This window comes from Emydura macquarii, unplaced genomic scaffold (assembly GCF_026122565.2).
Source record: "Emydura macquarii macquarii isolate MOO-44397 ecotype Brisbane River unplaced genomic scaffold, CSIRO-AGI_Emac_v2 contig_2768, whole genome shotgun sequence".
NCBI classification, from domain to species: domain Eukaryota; kingdom Metazoa; phylum Chordata; order Testudines; family Chelidae; genus Emydura; species Emydura macquarii.
The window spans coordinates 30,201,974-30,223,205 of NW_027132905.1; the positions used below are offsets into that span (position 1 = coordinate 30,201,974).

General features: G+C 48.4%; 1 protein-coding gene across 1 annotated transcript in view; it reads right to left on the reverse strand.

Moving 5' to 3' along the window:
- Positions 1 to 21,232, reverse strand: part of PFDN1 (prefoldin subunit 1) — a 54,419-nt gene that overhangs the window by 19,644 nt on the left and 13,543 nt on the right. The window contains exon 3 of the mRNA XM_067566456.1: positions 15,844 to 15,928. Within this exon, the coding sequence (XP_067422557.1) occupies positions 15,844 to 15,928 (85 nt within the window). The remainder of the gene's footprint in view (positions 1 to 15,843; positions 15,929 to 21,232) is intronic.

Below are 21,232 nucleotides of genomic sequence, written 5' to 3' on the forward strand. Positions count from 1 at the left end.
ACCATGTTTCTCTCAGTCCGATATTTTCTTTAGGATGACCTAGTGAATCACTAAGATCACATAAATTACATTCTTTCCTCCCTGCATCACTGATTGGTTTCAGGATCAGAGAAATCCCCTCCCACCTACTCCTGTGATAAGTGATCTAACTTGGATTCAGGTGTTTCCCTTGAAATCCTCAGCTCATAGGAAGCATCAGTGTAAGACCTTTTTCACAGGAAATCCCTGGCTCTCACAGAACAGCCATCTTGAAGTGTAGTTAATAGTGGATATGAATCTTCATATTAAACAAACTGTAGAAGCCTTAGGGAATTCGGACCCCATATCAATGGTTAAAAATGAGAGAGCAATCCAACTGGCAGCCACCTTCCCACTCCCACCAGCTATTGAGATCAGTCACTACTTTTGGTAAAGTCAATTCAATGCCAATAACCATTGGCCAAAGGCAATAGTAAGCTTCAAAGGAGAGAAAACATCCATCAAATGGACAGCTCTGAACCTCTTCCTAAAAATATGAAGGCTATAATTTACGGGGAACTCCACCCTTCTGCTTAACCCAGCAATCTGAAAGTTCAGAAGGTCAAGAAACATTTCCCAACAGGAACAGATGGAGATATGCAGCTGAAGGTTATAGATGCTGAAAACTAACCACAGTTTGCCAAAACTAGCAGCATGGGAGCTCAACACTCAGTAAACAAAGGTCTGTCAACCAGATTCCATTCAGCTGTAACACTAGGAATGTATCTAACCAAGACCTGTACAGCTGTCTTTTCAGTCCCAGTGTAGCTACCCTTGTGCTATCAAAGTGAAATGCTTAGCGTGTGGTAAAAATGCTTGTGTCCTGTCTACACTAGAGCTTACCCATCCTAAAGCATTATTACTACCAATGATGTCAGCCAGAGAACATGTGTAATTCTGTGGGAAAGTTAATTATAGAAAGTTAAGGGAGGTGTTATTTGATTCACAGAAATCTACAGAATCATAATTTCAATGTCCCTTTATGCTGCATGGCAGAAGGACTCACTGCTCCCAGCTCCAGGTCCTCCAGTTGGTGGAAATTTTCATAATACAATGTCACTGGAAATGGGTCAAGCCTTTTCTGAGACAAACACACTGGTACCAAACATGACAAACCTAGAACAGTGATGTAGATATATATCTGAGAAAGTGTTAAAGTATAATTTTAAGAAATGATTTTTAAACACCAGCATGTCAGACACACGAAGTTAAATTGTGGCCCTCAATTGACTGTACTGTGTTATCAGTTAATGCTCAGAACATGATATCTGATTCATCAATTTAATGTTACAGATTACTGTAAATGGAAGGAGGGCTTCAAGTTGATTTGTCATCATTGGCAAAAAAGAAGAGGTTTAGTGGTATTGCTTATCAGCTTTGGTTATTATGACAAAAGCACTGTAATGAGGCACTGGTTAAGATAACAGCATCCAGCCAGAAATTACTGGAATCCATCACAAAAAGAACACACACAGTTATGTAACATACATTGCATAATATAATTAATTAAAATCCCAAAAGAATTTATTACAAAATCCTAGTTTTTACTTCAGTCTTGTTCATTTTTAGAAGTCTATGGGGAGATGAAGAATACCAACTAGTAACTCAATCTTTAGAGAATACCACAGCAGAGGACCTGGTTAAGTACAACTCTCAGTAGCAATTTACATGCTATAAGAAGTGCACCCATAAGCTGAATTTGGCAAGGTTGGAAAGGAAGTACATCAAACATCAAAAACAAGTAAAAGATTTTGGGACAAGTGCCAACTGTGGGTGAGATTTGCCTTATACTAGTTCCCTTGGCATGCATTTAGAGAAGAACACCTGCTTCTTCTGCGGTAAGCTGGAAGCCCAAAGGCATCCATTAAGCAGAGTTTCAACCCATGAGAAACTGTATGAAGCAGTAACTCTTAGTGAGAACATTACTCTTTCCTGCCTTTTCCTGGCAACCTCAGAACTCCATCAAATTTCAAATGAAATCTTAAGCGTGGCTAGAATGATATCCCCAGAAATAACTAAGCACTATCTAGACCAGTGGTTCCCAACTCCTGGCCCAGAGGCCAAAAGTGGCCTGCGGAGTCTTTCAGAGTGGCCCATGGCTCCCCTCCCGCTGGCTGCAGAAGGGAGCCACTGCCTAAGGACCCAGGCGGAGCACACTGCCAGTGCAGGCTCCTTGCTGCAGTCAAGGGGACAGGAAATCAGCACACCCCTCTCCCTGGCTGTAGCAAAGAGCATTGCAAAGCGCTCTGCCTGGGTCCCTAGGCTCTGGGGTCCTTACTGAAGCCAGAGGGAGGGGAGCACTGACCTCCCGTCCCCTTGGCTGCAGAAGGAAGACACTGCCTAGGGACCCAGGTGGAGCGCATAGTTTCTCTGCTGCAGCCAGAGGGATGGGAGATCAGTGCTCCCCTCCCACAGCTCCAGCAGAGAGCAAAGTGCTCTGCCTGGGTCCCTAGGCACTGAGTCCCTGCTGGAGCCAGAGGGAGAGGAGCACTGATCTCCCATCCCCCTAGCTACAGAAGGGAGCCACTGCCGAGAGACCCAGGTGGCGTGTACCATTTCCCTGCTGCAGCCAGGGGGACAGGAGATCCTCCTCGCTGAACTCCTTACCTCAGGCTGCAGTAGGGGGGTGAGAGGGACTGGTGGCGGGGACTGGTGGCCATTCAGGGTTGTAAACATTATATTTGTGGCCCTGGAGCCAAAAAGTTTGGGAACCACTGATCTAGACTCATTAGGTGCTGTTAAATATCAAGATGGAGCAATTTTAAAGCTACAAGCAGAGCTTACGCGTACTGGCTACCCATTCGCATAGGACAGACCAGAGCTCATTAATATTATGACAAAAGCAGTCTTCAGTGATGAGACAGCTAAACAGGTCAGTCGAATGGTACTCTGGGTCATGACTTGTATGAAGCCTTCAAAACACAAAGAATTATCTAAGGCTCTGTCAATCTATGGGCTCCCATTAAGAAAAACAGACTAATGGCATGCTCAAATGCAAAGAAGGAAGTAAGAGTGAAGGTGGCAGGGATTGTTACAAAGCTAACTGCAGACAGTTCATTGTTTGCTTCTCTACTGGGCAAGTCCAGATCTCAGCATGATGATGATCTACGTAAGACTTTGGGAAGGTACGAGGTCTCTGTGGTACCACAATCAATGTTTGCATGTGATGGAACAATCCATATGTGCCAGGCGAAAAGCAAACTAATGCACATCTTGCATGATCTTCCTAAGTCAGCACCTACTGACAACATGTCCAGGACCTTATGCCAGCAGAGGCCTTTGAGCATAGCAATCATAGATGGTAGGCTAAGGTAAAGTTGTCAACAAACTAGAAACTGTTAACACCTGCCAAGATTTGGCAGAACACTTCATTATGAGGCTACCGAGAAAATACTGGACCTGTAATGAAGTCCATCTCATGTTTGACACGTATGCAGAGAAATCAATTAAAGATATTACCAGAAAGAAGAGATTCCATAGCACTGCACTTGTCAAATATAAAATCTCTGATCCCGCAAACATCTCCAATGTCACAGTGAAGAAGCTACTGTCTCATACTCACACAAAGGATGAATTAACCGCATACCTTGCAGGTAAAACACTGTAGCATGTGATTTGCTCAAAAAATTTCATCGGCATATGGTGTAATGAAGCTTGCTTAAGTGGATTTGCAGTTATTACTTCCATATTCCTTGCAGTAGTACTTCCAGGAACATTCTAACTCCTACCATCGAGCAAGCTCTTCTTAGTTCCCAAAATTTAAAAGTAGCCGTTAACCTATGCCAAGGGTTACAGCCTACTTAAACACACTTATGCTAATATCTTTCAGGATACAGGCCCACAGGTTTCTTGTGTTACGGCTGAATATAATAAAAACAGCTAAATATAAAATAATAAAAGCTGTGAATATAATAGGAAAGCTTGCCCTATGGGCTACAGTAATTGTTCTACGTTTAACATTGTGTTCATGGGAGAAAAGGCTTTGGAATGATACCCAACTCGACTTATTTCCAATAACACTGTATTATCAAAACTTTCACTAACCAAAGGACCTGGAGCTGGGAGCACCCCTGCCATGCTGCAGATGGTAACACCATTGAAATTATGATTCTGTAGATTTTTACAAATCGAATGACATCTCCCTCACCTTTCTATCACTAACTTGCCCACAGACTGAGATTTTACTACATTATTCTCCCAGACTATATACCAATTGTCCCTGTACAGACAAGGCCCTAATGAACAATAAGAAGAAATTCCTTAATATTTAAATGTGGAATCAAAGAATTAATCATAAAATTGATTAATAGAATGCCTGGCCTGAAACTGGTCATAGAAGGCCTGGCCTGAAGTTGTAGCCTGAAACTGAAATTAGGATAAAGATGTTAAAGTCACACAAGAGGTCTCTGAACCAGACCCGAGAGGCAAGTCTCTGTTATGAGCCTTAAGCCTTATTGAAGTCTGAACAGACTTCACCTGTTTTGATAAGTACCAGTACCTGCCCCCCTTTGTCTTACTGGCCCCATAGAAACTTACTCCATACAAATTAGCATTTGAACAAGTAATGTGTCACCACCCATCTTCGGGAGTTAACCAGGGTCCCTGAAAACTACATTGTATACTCAAGTGATTCACTGGGCATTCCTGTGAGGGCGTCTGGTGTGCCCCACTGTGCATTGTGATTGTCTTTTCTGTTAAGTATAAATTGTTAATCAAATTCCACTATATGATCAACATGTAAACGAACCTAAGCAACCCCTATATAAGTCTTTTGTATCTGGTAGCCAGGTGAAGTACATTTGCCCAGCATCCAGACATGCTGCTTGACTTCCCTATAGCCACCTGGGTTTTCCCTATGGCTATAGTATTCCCCATAGTTATGGTTATGTGATTGTGTGTGTCACAATTAAAGCTGCATCCAATCCAACTCTAAAATGTAGCAGTGTGATTCTTTTCCACGACATAATAAATAAAATGCTTACATTTTGAACTGTAACATTTTTAATAACTGTTGTCAGCATGACAGCAGGATGGGTACTCATTACATCACTGACTGTCCTAACAATGAGGTCAACCCAATTACCTCAGTTCAGAAATGAAAGCTGTAATTTTCAAGTGCATCTCTCAGGTTATTCATGGGGGGAGAGAGAGAGCGAGAGCATGAATTTTCTATAAATACATTGTTAATGTTTTTCTCCAGAGTACTGGACATTACTGTACATCTACACTGCCCTTGACTGCATAATTAAATAAGCATAGTCTCAGCTTGATCAGACCTGACAACCCCACATTTGATAATATCCAAAATGCAGTTAAAATGTTATTTTGCCTCATCATTAGCATAGTTGCCCCCCTAGATAACTCTGTTCTCTCCTTTCCACTGAAAACTGAGACAGTTAAAAACAGATTTTCAAAGGTTAAGCTATCTCCCTCAAGGTGGATCCTACTTTTATTAGGATACTACTATTACAAAACCATATTCCCACATCAAAGTTTGTCACTGCTGTTATGGTTGCAGGCACATCTCTGTAGTTACAGTGTATATTACTTTTCAAGAATATTACACGGGAAACACCACAAATGTGAACGGTAGATACCAAGGAAATGCAGACGTAAGATTACCCTACTCAAACACAGCATCCAAAACCACTTCAAATCTGCCCCATCCTACCCTCTATTCTTTGACTCAGAAAACAAGGTTACTTACCAGTAACTGTTGTTCTTCGAGATGTGTTGCTCATATCCATTCCAATATAGGTGTGTGCGCGCCCAGTGCACAGATTCCCGGAACTTTTTTCCCTAGCAAGCCCCGCAGGGCCAGCTCAGGCGCCCCCTGGAGAGCCACGCGCATGTCGCGGTATAAAAGGCGCTGCCGGCCCCGCGGGTCAGGTCCCCAGTCCCTTCTTTCTGCCAACTCCGACAGTGGGGATGGGGGGTGGGTTTGGAATGGATATGAGCAACACATCTCGAAGAACAACAGTTACTGGTAAGTAACCTTGTTTTCTATCTTCGACTGATTGCTCATATGCATTCCAATATAGGTGATTACTTAGCCATACCTTGGAGGTGGGTAGGAGTTATCGGTGACCTGCTCTTGACAGCACCGCTCTGCCGAATCCCGCATCTTCCCTTGCCTACTCCACGATGGCGTAGTGCAACGTGAACATATGGATCGACGACCAGGTTGCTGCCCTGCAGATGTCCTGCAGGGGCACCCATTCCAGGAAGGCCGTGGAGGAGGCCTGGGCCCTAGCTGAGTGTGCTCTCACCGCACCTGGAAGGGGCACCCCTGCCTGCTCGTAACAGGCTCTGATGCAGGCCGTAATCCAGTTGGAGATTCGCTGAGTGGAGTTTTGGAAAGAACACAGGAAGGAAAATATCCTGATTACAGTGGAACTGGGACACCACCTTAGGCATAAATGCCGGGTGAGGTCTCAGCCGGACCTTATCCTTATAAAAAACTGTGTAGGGGGGCTCCGAGGTCAATGCCCTTAGTTCGGAGACCCTCCGGGCTGAGGTAATGGCCACCAGGAAGGCTACCTTCCAAGACAAAAGGAGAAGGGAGCATGTGGCCATGGGCTCAAAGGGGTGTCTCATCAGCATGTTAAGGACCAAGTTGAGGTCCCAGGGCGGCACCAGGTCCCGGACCTGAGGGAAGGTCCTCTCCACCCCCGAGGGAAGGTCCTCTACACCCCCTTAAGGAACCTAACTGACATGGGGTGAGAGAATAGGGACCACCCATCCATCGGCTGGTGGAAAGCCGAAATGGCGGCCAGGTGTACCTTGAGAGAAGCCAGGGCCAGGCCTTGCAGCTTAAGCTGCAGCAGGTACTCTAAGATAGCCTGTATGGGTGAGACACTCGGATGTAAACCTCTCGATTCTGCCCACCCCGAAAACCTCCTCCACTTAGCTCTGTACGTAACTTGCGTGGATGGTTTCCTGCTACCCAGGAGAACCTGCTGAACTTGTAAGGAGCAGGCCCTCTCTCCCTCCGTCAGCCACAGAGTCTCCAGGCAGTAAGGTGGAGGGAGTCCAGGTCCGGGTGCAACAATTGCCCCTGGTCCTGGGAGATCAAGCCACATCGTCTGGGTAGCAGAATCGGCTCGGTGATGGAAAGGTCGAGCAGCATGCTGTACCAATGCTGTCTCGGCCACGCTGGGGCGATCAGGATGATGTTCGCCCTGTCCCTCTTGATCTTGAGAAGGACTTGGGGCAGGAGCGGAATGGAGGGGAATGCGTACATTAGGTCCCCTGTCCAGTCTATCAGGAATGCATCGGACAGCGAGCCCGGCTCGCGACCCCTGAGTGAGCAAAACCTTGGGCATTTCCTGTTCCAGGCTGATGCGAACAGGTCTAGATGGGGAACACCCCACCTCTGGAAGATTAAAGTCACTATGTCCTGGTGTAACGACCAGTCGTGGCGGGATGAGAATGACCTGCTGAGGCGGTTCACCTCGTCGTTCCGGACCACAGGGAGGTGAGAGGCAGATAAGTGAAAATCGTGCCTCACCGCGAAATCCCACAGCCGGATAGCTTCCTGACAGAGAGCCGAGGAGCGTGCCCCCCCCCCCCCCCCCCCCCGTCTGTTCACGTAGAACATAGCTGCGGTATTGTCCGTGAGGATCTGGACCACCCTGCCCTTCAGGAACTGAAGGAAGGCCTTGCAGGCCAACCGGATCGCTCTGAGCTCGCGTACATTGATGTGCAGAGCCCTCTCTTCTGGTGACCAAAGTCCTTGGGTGCCCCGGTTGCGACAGATGTGGGCTCCCCATCCCATATCGGATGCGTCTGTGATGAGCGTCACAGATGGGGTTAAGTCTCTGAATGGGACGCCCATCATCACTTCCCTTGGGTCCCTCCACCAATTGAGGGATGACAGCACCTGTGGGGGAACCATGACCACTCTAGTTAGAGAATGTCTGTTTGGCACATACACCGAGGCTAACCACGCCTGAAGAGGCCTAAGCCTAAGGCGGGCCAGCCTCACTACATACGTGGAGGCTGCCATATGTCCAAACAGCTGCAGACAATGCCTGGCTGTCGTCGTGGGGGACCTGTGGAGATCGGATATAATGGCCGCCATTGCCTCGAACGGAGTCTGAGGGAGGAAGGCTCTGGCCTGTACCGCATCCAATGTAGCTCCAATAAAATCTATACATTGTACTGGAGTAAGCGTGGATTTTTGTTCATTAATAAGCAACCCAAGTCTGGTGCATATCTCGCGGGTGAGATGTAGACTATTTCTCACATGAGTTCTTGACTTCCCCCTGATTAGCCAATCATCTAAGTAGGGGAAGATCTGAACCCCACTGAGACGCAGGTGGGCCACCACCACAGCCATGCATTTAGTAAAGACTCTGGGTGCTGAGGAGAGCCCAAAGGATAAGGACCGAAACTGGTAGTGTCGCCCAGCTACCATAAACCGTAAGCAGCCCCAGTCTAGTGCACAAGTCGCGTGTGAGGAACAGACTATGTCTCACATGGGAACTCGACCTCCCCCTGATTAACCAGTCATCCAGGTAGGGGAAGATTTGAACACCTTTACGGCGCAGGTGGGCTACCACCACAGCCATACACTTAGTAAAAACCCTAGGTGCTGAGGAGAGCCCAAAGGGTAGGGACCGAAACTGATAATGGCGTCCTGCTACCACAAACCTCAAAAACCGCCTATGGGCCGGTAATATCGAGATGTGAAAGTATGCATCCTTTAAGTCAAGGGCGGCATACCAATCCCCTGGGTCAAGGACCGGAATGATTGTGGCGAGGGAGACCATACGAAACTTAACTCGCCTAATATACCTATTTAGGCCACGGAGGTCCAGAATGGGCCTAAGGCCTCCCTTCGCCTTGGGGATTAAGAAATACTTAGAATAAAAGCCCCTGCCCTCTTCGGCCAGTGGGACTTCCTCCACTGCCCCCAACGTGAGGAGCGACCCAATCTCCTGCACTAGGAGTTGAACCGAGGCCGGATCCCCAATGGGGGACAGCCTTGGGGGGGTGTTGGGAGGGGAGGTTGTAAGCTGGAGGGCGTACCCTTTGGCAATCACCTCCAGGACCCAGCGGTCCGTAGTGATGGCTTCCCATTCTGAAAGGAAAGGGCGAAGCCTGTCCCCAAACGGCCGACCAGGATCCCAGAGAGAAGGAAGAGTACTACCCTCCTGCTCTGGATCAAAAACGTTTATTAGACTGATTACCCCCTTTTGCAGGCCCCTGCTGGCCCCTCGCAGAGGACCCTTGGCGGCCTCCTCTGCTGGGACCGCGGTAGCGCTCACGACCCCTCCTCTGCTGGGGTGGTCGAGGAGCCGGCCTGGGCGGGGGCGGTGGTTGCCTTTGGGCCTGCGGTCTGGACTGCTGCCTGGAGGCCTGAGGAGTATACAACCCCAGAGACTTCAGGGTGGCCCGAGAGTCCTTGAGAGCGTGGAGCTTGTCATCTGTCTTCTCCGAAAACAGACCCAGGCCATCAAACGGCAAGTCCTGGATAGCCTGCAGAACCTCCTGAGTGAGGCCAGAGGCCTGAAGCCACGAACAGCGGCGCATCACGACCGCCGAGGCCATTGCCCTACTGGCTGTGTCCGCCGCGTCGCTAGCCGCTTGCAGCGCAGCGGTAGCCACCGCAGCTCCCTCATGCAGAACCGTGGAAAAATCCGCCTCCTGGTCAGAGGGCAGCTGGGAGGCAAACCTCTGCATCGAGGCCCACAGGTTCTTATTGTACTTCCCAAACAGGGCCTGGTGGTTCGCTACTCTAAACTGCAGCGCCGCAGTAGAGTAGATTTTCCTCCCAAACAAGTCCAGCTTACGGCCCTCCTTGTCCTTAGGGGTGCTACCCTGACCCCCTGACGGTCCCTCTGGTTGGCCGCATCGACCACCAGAGAGCTGGGCGCAGGGTGGCTGTACAGGAATTCGAAAGGATCCTTGGGGACGTAATATTTTCGTTCCACCCCCTTGGAGGTGGAAGGCAGGGAGGAAGGGGTCTGCCAAAGCTTCCTCGCTATCTTCATGACATTGTCATGCACTGGCAAGGTCGCCCGGGAGGGTCCCAAAGAGCTCGAGGGCCCAAAGAGGGAGTCCTCCTCCTCGGACATGAGTTTAAACTCCATGCCCAAGTTCTCAGCAGCCCTCTTAAGGAGGTCTTGGTGGGCCCTGAAATCAAACAGGTGCCCTTTACGGTCCCTTGCCGCTGCCTCATCAGGTGCAGGGAAGGCTGATGCAGCAGCACCGCCTTCTTGTCACCAGAGCCCCCCGTGCGTCGCTTATGTCGCCGGCGCGTGGAGCGGTCCGATGAGGACGACGTGGACCGGTGCCGACGTCTGCGGTGCCGGCGGTAAGAGGAGGACGGGGACGACGACGACGACGCACCCGATCTGCCCCTGCGGCGAGAGGACTTGCGATGCCGCTTGCCCCCTCGAGACCGAGAGCGGTGCCGACGATGGCGACGCTGAGGGGAGTCCAGTCGCCCCGATGTCGGTGCCGGTGCCATCACTGGTGCCGGTTGCAACGGTGCCATCACCGGTGCCAGGCCCATTGGTGCCGGAGCCGGCAACAGTGCCGAAGCAGCCGTCGGTGCCGGGATCAGCGGTGCCGCCAGATGTGAGTCGCTGCCTCTCGAATCGACCGACAGTGACCTCGATCGGTGCCAGGACGGGCTCCGCACCGTAGATCGTGAGCCCGAATCCCGGTCCCCGCTCAAATCGGAGCTGGACCTGCGGCTCCGGCGACGGACTCGGGACCGCCCACGGTGCCACGGTGCCGAGTCGCTCGACGACCTGGAGTTGGAGCTCGGAGGGGAGCCGACGCTCTCCACCTTCCGTGACCGTCTGGCAGGAGACTTAGATTGGGAGCGTCTCCAACCACCGGGACCACCCAGCGCGGGTTTGCCCCGAGACGCGGGTCCCTTGTCCCTCGGCCGAGGGGGAGACGGAGGCGTGGGCAAGGCCATGAGGGCTCGTGCCGCAGTAAACACCTCCGGCGTCGACGGCCCTTGCAGGTGCACTCCCCCACCCCCAGGAGTCGGGGGAGGCAGCCTGCGTGGAGACCCCGGTGCCGGAGTAGTCTCAACGGCTCTTGGCTGGGGCGTCTCCGTACTCCCTCCGCCCTGCGCGGGCCGGGGGGAGATCTTGGGTGCGGCCGAAGGTCGTGCCGTCTTCTTGGCCACCTTAGAAGCCCGCGGCGGTGCCGAAAGCGGTGCCGGTGGGGGGGCGCTCCGCACCGATGACACACTCGGTGCCAACGGAGACCGGGACGGCTCAGAAGCTGGACGGAGCGCCGACTCCATTAGAATTGCCTTTAGCCTCGCGTCTCGTTCTTTCTGGGTCCGAGGCTTAAAGGACTTACAAATCTTACACTTGTCTCGACGGTGTTCTTCGCCTAGGCACCGGAGACAGCGGTCATGCGGGTCACTGATCGGAAAGGCTTTACCACACAAGTCACAGTTCTTAAAGCCTGTGGAACCCGGCATGACTCCTCGTAGAAGGAACCCCGTCCGGGGTTCTAACCTTATCACTATAACTAACTATAACAACTAATAAACAACAACTCTGAACAGTAAAAGAAAACTAGGGAATGAGCTACTTGCACGCAGCAAGAGGCAATAGTTCCAGCAACCGTCACAGGCGGAAAGAAGGAACTGGGGACCCGCGGAGCCAGCAGCACCCTTTATACCGCGATATGAGCGCGGCACTCCAGGGGGCGCCTGAGCTGGCCATGCGGGGCTTGCTAGGGAAAAAAGTTCCGGGAATCTGTGCACGGGGCGCGCACACACCTACATTGGAATGCATATGAGCAATCACTCGAAGAGAGAACGTTTATTAACATTACCCCCTTTAGAAGGCCCTTGCTGGCCCCCAGCAGAGGACCCTTGCTGGCCTCCTCTGTTGGGCCCACGATAGCGCTCGTGACCTCTCCTCTGCTGGGCGGGTCGGGGAGCCTGCCTAGGTGGGGGTGGCGGTTGCCTCTGGGCTTGCGGCCTGGACTGCCGTCTTGAGGCCTGGGGGTGTACAGCCCGAGGGACTTCAGGGTAGCCCGAGAGTCCTTAAGGGCATGCAGTTTTTCATCTGTCTTTTCTGAAAAGAGCCCTAAGCCATCGAAAGGCAGATCTTGTATGGCCTGTTGAACCTCCTGGGACAGGCCGGACGCCTGAAGCCAAGAACAGCGGCGCATGACAACAGCGGAGGCCATCGCCCTGCTAGCAGTGTCCGCCGCGTCGCTGGCAGACTGCCGGGCTGCGGTTGCCACCGCCTCCCCCTCCTGCAGTACTGTGGCAAAATCCGCCGGTTGGTCAAGAGGTAACGTGGCTGCAAATCTTTGCATAGAGGCCCAGAGGTTTAAGTTATATTTGCCCAAGAGGGCCTGGTGGTTCGCTGCTCTAAACTGCAATGCTGCAGTAGAGTAGATTTTCCTCCCAAACAAGTCCAGCTTCCGGCCCTCCTTGTCTTTGGGAGTATTCCCCTGGTTCCCCTGGCGGTCTCTTTGATTGGCCGCATCGACCACCAAAGAGCCTGGCGCAGGGTGGCTGTATAAAAACTCAAAAGGTTCCTTGGGGACATAGTATTTTCTCTCTACCCCTTTGGAAGTGGAAGGTAGGGAGGAAGGGGTCTGCCAGAGGTTCCTGGCAATCTTCATGACCCTGTCATGAACTGGCAGGGTTGCCCTTGATGGCCCCACAGAGCTTGAGGGCCCAAAGAGGGGGTCCTCCTCCTCGGACATGAGTCTGAACTCCATGCCCAAGTTCTCAGCTGCCCTTTTCAAGAGGTCCTGGTGGGTGCGGAAATCGAACAGGGGAGCCCTGTGATCCCTGGCCGCCGCATCATCCGGTGATGAGGAGGAGGATGGAGGTATGGGTCCAGTGGAGGGTCCCTCCCCTGGCTCAGAATCCTCCTCTGAGACCTGCCCTTGTGTTTTAGGGAGTGGGGGCACTGGAGGGGCCACCGCAGATTGTATGGACACTGACCCTTGGGCCATAGGAGCATTCCACGGTCCCCAATATGGCCACTGCCATTGCCCTTGGCTCCAACCCGGGGCCTGCAAGGGGGGCGGCTGCTGTCCCATGGCCCATTTGTCTCCCGAGCCTCCCATGCGTCGCTTGCCCCTCCGACATGGAGAATGGCTGGACAACGATGATGTTGACCGGTGCCGACGTCTGCGGTGCCAGCGGTAGGACGAGACCGGGGAAGACGACGACGTAGAGGACTTGCCCCTACGGCGAGACGATTTGCGGTGCCGCTTACCCCCTCGAGAGCAGGAGCGGTGCCGACGGTGGCGATGCTGAGGAGACTCTGCCCTCCCAGTCAGCGGTGCCGGGCCCATCGGCGTCGACGTAATGACCGGGGCCGGCACGGAAGGAGGCTCCCGGGTTCCCGGTGCCACTGCTCGTGGGCTGCTGTTCCCTGATGTAGCAGACAGAGATCGGGATCGGTGCCGGGACGGGCTCCGTACTGGAGTTCGCGAGCCCGAACTGCGGCCCTTGCCGGGGTCAGAGCTGGACCGACGGCGACTCCAGCGATGGACTCGGGACCGCCCACGGTGCCGCGGTGCCGAGTCGCTCAACGACCTAGAGTCGGAGCTCGGAGGGGAGCCGACGCTCTCCACCCTCCGTGACCGTCTGGATGGAGACCTAGATTGAGAACGTCTCCAACCACCGGGACCACCCAGCACGGGTTTGCCCCAAGACGCAGGTCCCTCGTCCCTCGTCCGAGGGGGGGACGGAGGCATAGGCATGGCCATGAGGGCTCGTGCCGCAGTAAACGCCTCCGGCGTCGACGGCCCTTGCAGGTGCACTCCCCCACCCGCAGGAGTCGGGGGAGGCAACCCGCGTGGAGACACCGGGGCCGGAATGATCTCCACGGCCCGTGGCTGGGGTGTCTCCTTACTCGCTCCGTGCTGCGGTAAGCAGGGAGGAGTCCTTAGGTGCGGTCAGGGACCATGCCATCTTCTTTGGCACCTTTGGTACCTGTGTCGGTACCGAGGACGGTGCCGGTGGGGGGGCGCTCCGCACCAACGACACACTCAGTGCCGACGGTGACCGAGAAGGCTCGGATGCTGGTCGGAGCGCTGACTCCATCAAAATCGCCTTCAGCCTCGCATCTCTTTCTTTTTGAGTCCGAGGCTTAAAGGACTTACAGATCCAGCACTTGTCTCGTCTATGTTTCTCCCCGAGGCACCGGAGGCAACGGTCGTGTGGGTCGCTGACCGCGAAGGCTTTAGCACAAAGGTCGCAGTTTTTAAAGCCTGAAGATCCCGGCATGGCTCCAATAAAGGAACCCCGTCAGTGGTACTTCTCTCTAACACTTAACTATTAACACTAAACTCTAAAGAACAGTCAGTAACAGCTAGGGTATGAGTGCTACTTGCACACAGCAAGAGGCAATAGTTCCAGCAACCGTCACAGGCGGAAAGAAGGAACTGGGGACCCGCAGAGCCGGCAGCGCCCTTTATACCGCGACATGAGCGCGGCATTCCAGGGGGCGCCTGAGCTGGCCCTGCGGGGCTTGCTAGGGAAAAAAGTTCCGGGAATCTGTGCACTGGGCGCGCACACACCTATATTGGAATGCATATGAGCACTCACTCGAAGATAGAACACCTTTCACCACATTAAATCCTCAGTCTTTAAAATGGAATTCTATTCTGAAAAACACCTAAAAATGGAAGATTCCTACTCTTTAGATCTGCTCCCTATGTCTATTCAGAATCATATCTAAGTACTTTATTGAACAAAATACAAGAATCTGATTTTCAAAAGTAATGAACACATGCCACTTTCGTTGTGTTTAGTGGGAGCTCAGCATCTCTGAATACTGGCTATACATTTAAGACTTTTTTTATTCCTTTTAGTGCTGCAAGGCAGATATGATGGAGTGTATTAGATTCTATTCTATCTCCCATTTCATCAGCAAAACTGTAACTAAGTTCTGTCTGTAGAATCTAATGATGCAAAAGACAGAAGCCTTCTTATTTTCTGATTCTAGGTTATGTTTTCAGGGCAAATAGTAGTAGAAAAGCATCTTTCTACTCGTCAACTGAGCATATTCACTTTGGAGTCACTGAGTAAATACAGAACTCCACAGTGCCACTTTTCAGAGTAAAACTGCACTTTAAGCACTTCTCATCACTATTCCTTGGTGTGAGCTTGCACACAAACACACACACTTGCCTGATCTGTCTTCTCTAGTGTTACTTCCCTATCCAAAGCTAACATTAACATATTAGACTGTTTGGTCAACTCATCATTTGTGTCCTCCAAACACATTCCTAATTTTTTTAAAAGGTTCTTTATTCAAGATACTAAGGGGCAGGATTTCATATAATTCATATATTAGGGACATTTGAAAAAAGACATACTTGTAACACTTTTTGAGCATATCTATTTGCTCCCAGCTGAAGAATTAAGTGTAAGAAGCAGAAAAAATTAACCTTGTTTATATCCATTTGATTTTGGTCAAAATGAAACAGATATATAGGTACCGTTTCAGCAGTTTGAACTTGACATTATCAATTGAAATCACTGCGCATTTCCTATGTATTTCTGTATCTCTCAAATACTCAAATTAGATAAGATATCTAAATCATATTCTTTACTTCTAGGCTAGATAGGAAAATACCTATCAGGAGAGTCTGATATGCATTGCTAATATTACTACAATGACAGCTGCTGCATTTTACCCAAGAGATAGCAGTTTCAGCACTGGATAAGAGTTATAGTGTTTTAAGATCCTTTAGGATGAAAAGCACTATATAAATAGACTATATACATAAGGGACGCAATAGACTATCATGTTGAGGGTTTGTTTAAGGTTGTATTTTCAATATCACCTTTGTTCACCTAAAACTTACCTCAAGTTCTTTAATTTTCTCTTCTGCTATTTTCTGTTTGTCTAAGAGTTGGTTGTGAATTACTCCCTTGGACTGAAGGATAAACCTACAAATGAAAAAGAAAAGAGGAATCAGGCAAATTTACTATAGTATAGTCTCTGCAAGTTAACTGCTGCATCTAGCTAAACTACATCAACCAAAGGTAACTCCTGTGCTCTGTAAGGAAGAGATTGCAGAGAGATTCATTTACAACACAATAAAAGATAATGTAATTGATCACTCAACTGGAACTGGTTGAAAAAAATCAGTTGCAAAACAAAGGTGATCATCTAGAAAAAGAGGCCCCAACTTCACTCAATCCAAGAAAAACTAAACACTTAAAATGGTGTAAAGGTTGACACCAACCTTTTGGGCCCAAGCACTGTTACCAGCTTTCTACCTTTCTGGATGGTCTTAACATTTGGAGAAGACACTGTACTTGCACAGCCTGCAGATGAAATACAGAAGATTTGAAAAATAGGATATGTTATATAACTGATTGTACGTATTAATGGGTGGTACTTTGGCACCACACTAACCTTTAGGTTTCCATGCAAGTCCTATAATTTCACTATCTATCTCAGTGTAAGGATTACAGAGATACACTTGATCTGTATTTCATGGCACATGGAATCCTTGCGAGCAAAGGGAAAAGACTGTCTTCAGTATGCTATATATCTAATCAAGAATCATTAAAGGACTTTTTCTGTGTATTGTTTATGCCTGGAGTCTGATTGATCTCTATAGTTAAGATTAGAGCAGGCAAAAATTCAGAATTTCCATTTTGTGGGAAAGTCCACCATTTCAAAAAAGTTTTCATACCAATTCAAAACGAAAACTTGAAATGTCAGTTTCCCGCAGAAAAGAAATTCTGAAATTTTTCATTTAAAAAAATATAACCATTTCAATTCCATTTTTCTAAATGAAATGGAGCAGCCGGCTGCCCCCACCTCCCAGGCTGCCTCCAACTCCTGGGGATGCCCTAGGATTCAGGGGAGTTCCCCACCACAGAGCAAGAATCCTAGAATCCCTGAGAACCATGACTCCAGACAAAGCAGTCCACATGGCTAAGTTGCCCATGAGCCACAGACCCTGGAAGCCCTGAGGTCTCTGGCCTCACGACAGTGGTCACGGAGGGGCTACCCCAGAGCCAAAGGAATCCTACTTGTGTTTTATCAGAAGTTCACTGAACCCAACACATCTGAAAAATACTTCTGGTTCAATGAATTGGCATTTTCCAATTAACTTTGTTCCCGACCAGCTCTAGTTAAGAATCAGGTATTAATATTTTGGTGGTTATAGATTAAATGAACCTGCGTGATGGCTGAGATAAGGCAAACCGTGGTTGTTCTCACTATGGAGACAGATTTATGCTTGTTTGGGTGCCCTTAACTGTGCTGTTACCGTTTCCATTAGGGCTTGTTTATTTGTTTAAAGTGAACTTTGAATTCCAATGCTTTCCAAAGTTCTGTTTTGTTCATTTTTTTTAACTGACACTGCAGTCATGAGTGTTTAGTTCTTCCCTTTTCTCCATTTACAATCAAGTTCTGAAAATAAATTCCTTATGAATTACAGATTAAAGTCACAGCAAGGCTATATAGCCATCGTAAGAAAGCTGCTCCCAAATTGCTCAGAGCAGTGTTCTGCGTGATCACATGGCTCAAGGTCACTCTCAGAATATGACAATGACAGCTTGCAAAGAGATAAAGGATAATTGAGTTCAAGTAAATTTTAGGAACCTGACATAGCTTCCTCCATCCCCTCCTCCCACACACAAGGAATGCACAAGCAATGGATTAGCCTCTTCCCTACTTAGAAAGCCACCCAAAAGGATTAAAAGGAGCCTCCATAGTTCATATCATTGGGCTTGTCTACACTTACCTCCAAATTCAGCGGCAGTCGACTGTAGTTACACAAGCTACGCAAAAAACTTGCATAACTCCCATCAACTTCTCTGCTTCTCTTCTGCGTGCCATCTTCACTGCACTGCGCCACTTGAGAAAGTGGTCTTAATACATCGATTTCTGGATCGACTGAGTGGGTCTTCACTGACCGCTCAGTCGATCCAGAGAAGTTGATCAGTGTAACTATAGCCATTGTGTTTAAGGTCTCCCCTCAGGGCTAACTAGTGTCTGGGACCATGTCATGTCAGGTGACAAGTGCTCATGTTGAACAGTTAAAATGAACAGCTTTAGACTGGGCAGCGCCAGACTACATGCCTCTTCTGCACAAAAGTTTGAATTCAATGTGTGACATAATCTGCTATGGCGAATGGATATTAGTAACATGTTTACTCAGGGCCTGGAAGATGAACAGAATAGAAATGAGGCTCCTACTGCACAGTTTGAAAAATATACCCAACACCAGCAGCCTCAGGATGAAGCCAGGGGGAACAATACCCGGTGCCATCACGGTCCTGCAATTTATATGAACAGAAGAGTTGGGTACTTCATTTAATTTTAACATGTTGCCAATTCATGCTCTCCTTAATGTGGTTTTCAATCGCACTTTGCAGTGCCTTCCTTGATTTTATTACACTTCCTTTCCCTTCCTAGCTTCACTCCACTTTCTCTCTTCTATAATTCATGTTGTATCTCTTCTTGTGGCGTTTTCAGTGTCTCTCCTAACTTCTTCCCTTTCTCTCCACTCATTTTGTGCACTGCTTCTCCCTGATATCATCATCTTTGCTTCCCAAAAATTCCTGCTTTTAATATTACACTTTTCTCTCTTTTTTTTTTTAAATGTATCCCCTAAATTTCTCCCTCTCTCCACCTCACAGCCTCAACCCCTCCACCTATTAAGACACTGGTAACATTTTCAGGCCCTAACATGCAATAGCCAGGTGACTAAACTAAAATGAGAGCTCTGTCAGTCTGAGTGCAGTGACCATGTGAGAAGCCAAGCTCACCCCTGCACTCTTTGGGAAAGGGAAGGTCATTTCATTTGCATCAGGTGCAGTCCCTGGATCCTAAGAAAGGGTTCCATTTTTCAAAGCCTCCAGCTATTAGGTTCTGATAAATCTGAATCTCTCACACACACCCTCTGGATGGCAGGAAGAGAGAAGAAGCATTCCCCACACTAAGCTCTTTGAGGCAGGGATTCTTTTTGTTCTGTGTTTGAACAGCACTTAACACAGTAAGATCCTTGTCCATGCAGCTCCTAGGCATTACTGCAATACAAATAAATAATATAAACAAATAATTCCTCTTTCGCACCTGAAAGCATCGTGGCTACTGTAAGGGAGATGATGGTGGTGTGTTGCAGGGGAAGGTGGCTCAACTTCCCTAAACTTATCTGGAGGGGGTGTATTTCCACAGTGAATAGCTTCAGTACTTGTTCATTTGCTGTGCATAGCTTTTCCAAGTTGGAGTAGTTCAAAGATGACCATCTGTGTTCTAAATATGGAACAGTGAAAACTGACAACATTCTGGTCAATTTTCACTGTGCTGCAATTTGGGAAATCTCTGAGTAGCAGTGGCACTTAAGTTGTCCATGCAGACTTAGGAAGACTGCACAGCACCAGTTTACACTTAGGTTACCTTGGAAGATCTTCGCAATTGTAAGGACTAGAGGATTTTGTGTGTTTTTAAATGAGAGCTTAAATTCTGCAGCTGTCAACAGCATTCAGCTGAGAAAATATCCTCCCTGGTGCCTTTCTTCAAACAGAAGTTTAAGAATGTACATTGGCTGGTATCAATGAGGTGCTAGTAGTCAAATACCAAAATTTTCAAACTGGAATTTTAAAGCTAGAAAACTACATCTACAATTAGCCACCTAACTCAGGCTATGGCTACACTGACAACGGCAAAGTCTCTGCCGTCAGATCGATTTCTCTAGATTGACTGAGTAGGTCTTTGACATACTAAGACCACCTTCGCAAGTGATGTAGTGCTGCGTCGACGGGAACCCATGTTCCCGTCGGCACAGTGCAGTGAAGATGGCGCGCAGAAGAGGAGCCCAGAAGTCAACGGGAGTTGCGCAAGTTTTTTGCGTAGCTTGCATAATTCCCGTCGACTGCTGCAGAATCCCAGAGGTAAGTGTAGACAGGGTCTTAGTGGCCTGATTTTCAGAGATACCACACCCTCAACAACTGGGTTACTGATGTAGGTGCCTAACTTGGAGTACTCAAAAAATGTTAGCCAAAATTTTCACCCAACTGAGAAAAAGTGTGCCATTTGTTAGAGCCACCAGAGAAAAAAGGGAAGCCATGCAGTCATATAAGGAGCATAAGAGTAATATAGTAGTTAGTAATTAGTAAATTAGTCATTTTGGCCCAGATTTTGCCATTTCAATTAATCCAGCTAAACACTTAGCTAGAATTTTGCTCATTGTTGAGTAGGGCAGAAATTAGGCACTAAAGTTTTTGTGCAGTACTTACTGTAGTGGTTACACTGAACTGTATTACTGCACTTCAGCAATATAATTTTACATACAGGCATTACATTTACTGAATTTTTAAGTAATGTCAAAGGAACCTAGAAAGTACAAACAGGCACTTTCTTTAGTGTGTATAAAAGAGAAATATTCTAAATATGTTAATTCAGTGCACAATATATGAAGAAACTGAATACCTGGTGATATTGCAGGGACTAGAATATTTAGAGTGTTCATTTCCACCTACCATATGATGTAATGCTTTGGGGTGTTTAAAAAGCAAGTGACAGATTCTCATGGTGTAATTTAAGTCAATGGACCTAAGACAATTTACACCATCGGAAGATGTGCTCTTCAAGTGACAGAAAAACAAAGCCAGAGGAGCTGAGTTGCCTCTTTCAGAAGTGTGAAGTGGAATTTGGGAGATTAACTGGACTGATATGAGCTAGACAGGGTAAGGCACTTGAGCAAACTTCTGCCACACCCAGCTCTAGTTTCTTCAGCTGAAGTTCCACCACTCCAAAGTTAATAATTTTCATTTGATAATTGATAAGTACTGCTATATGCATGGTGCTGTACAAGACAAACACCATGGCAATCCCTGCTCCAGAAAGCTTTTTACCTAGACATGGATCCATTAGGGACTGGGATGAGGCTAAACTCACTTCACTTGCTTCTTTCTTCAGAAGCAAAGCTTTCTGCTCCTGATTGCTCATAGAACCTTCTGAGCAAGATTGAAGTATGAAACAGCCACCCAGAAAGAGGTGTGAATTTCCCCTTTTCCACTTAATTAGCAGTTAACTTTAAAGCCTAATAACTTTCACAGCTGTTCCTCATATAAGAAATATCCATATCTCATGTAGTAAGATAGATTCATCAAGTACTGATGTCCCCTGGTGTGTACACAGCCTTAACGTTCTTTTAAAACAGCTTTCTGCATAAATATATAAAGCTGTAAATATATTATAGTATGCCATATAACATGTAATGTCCTGGC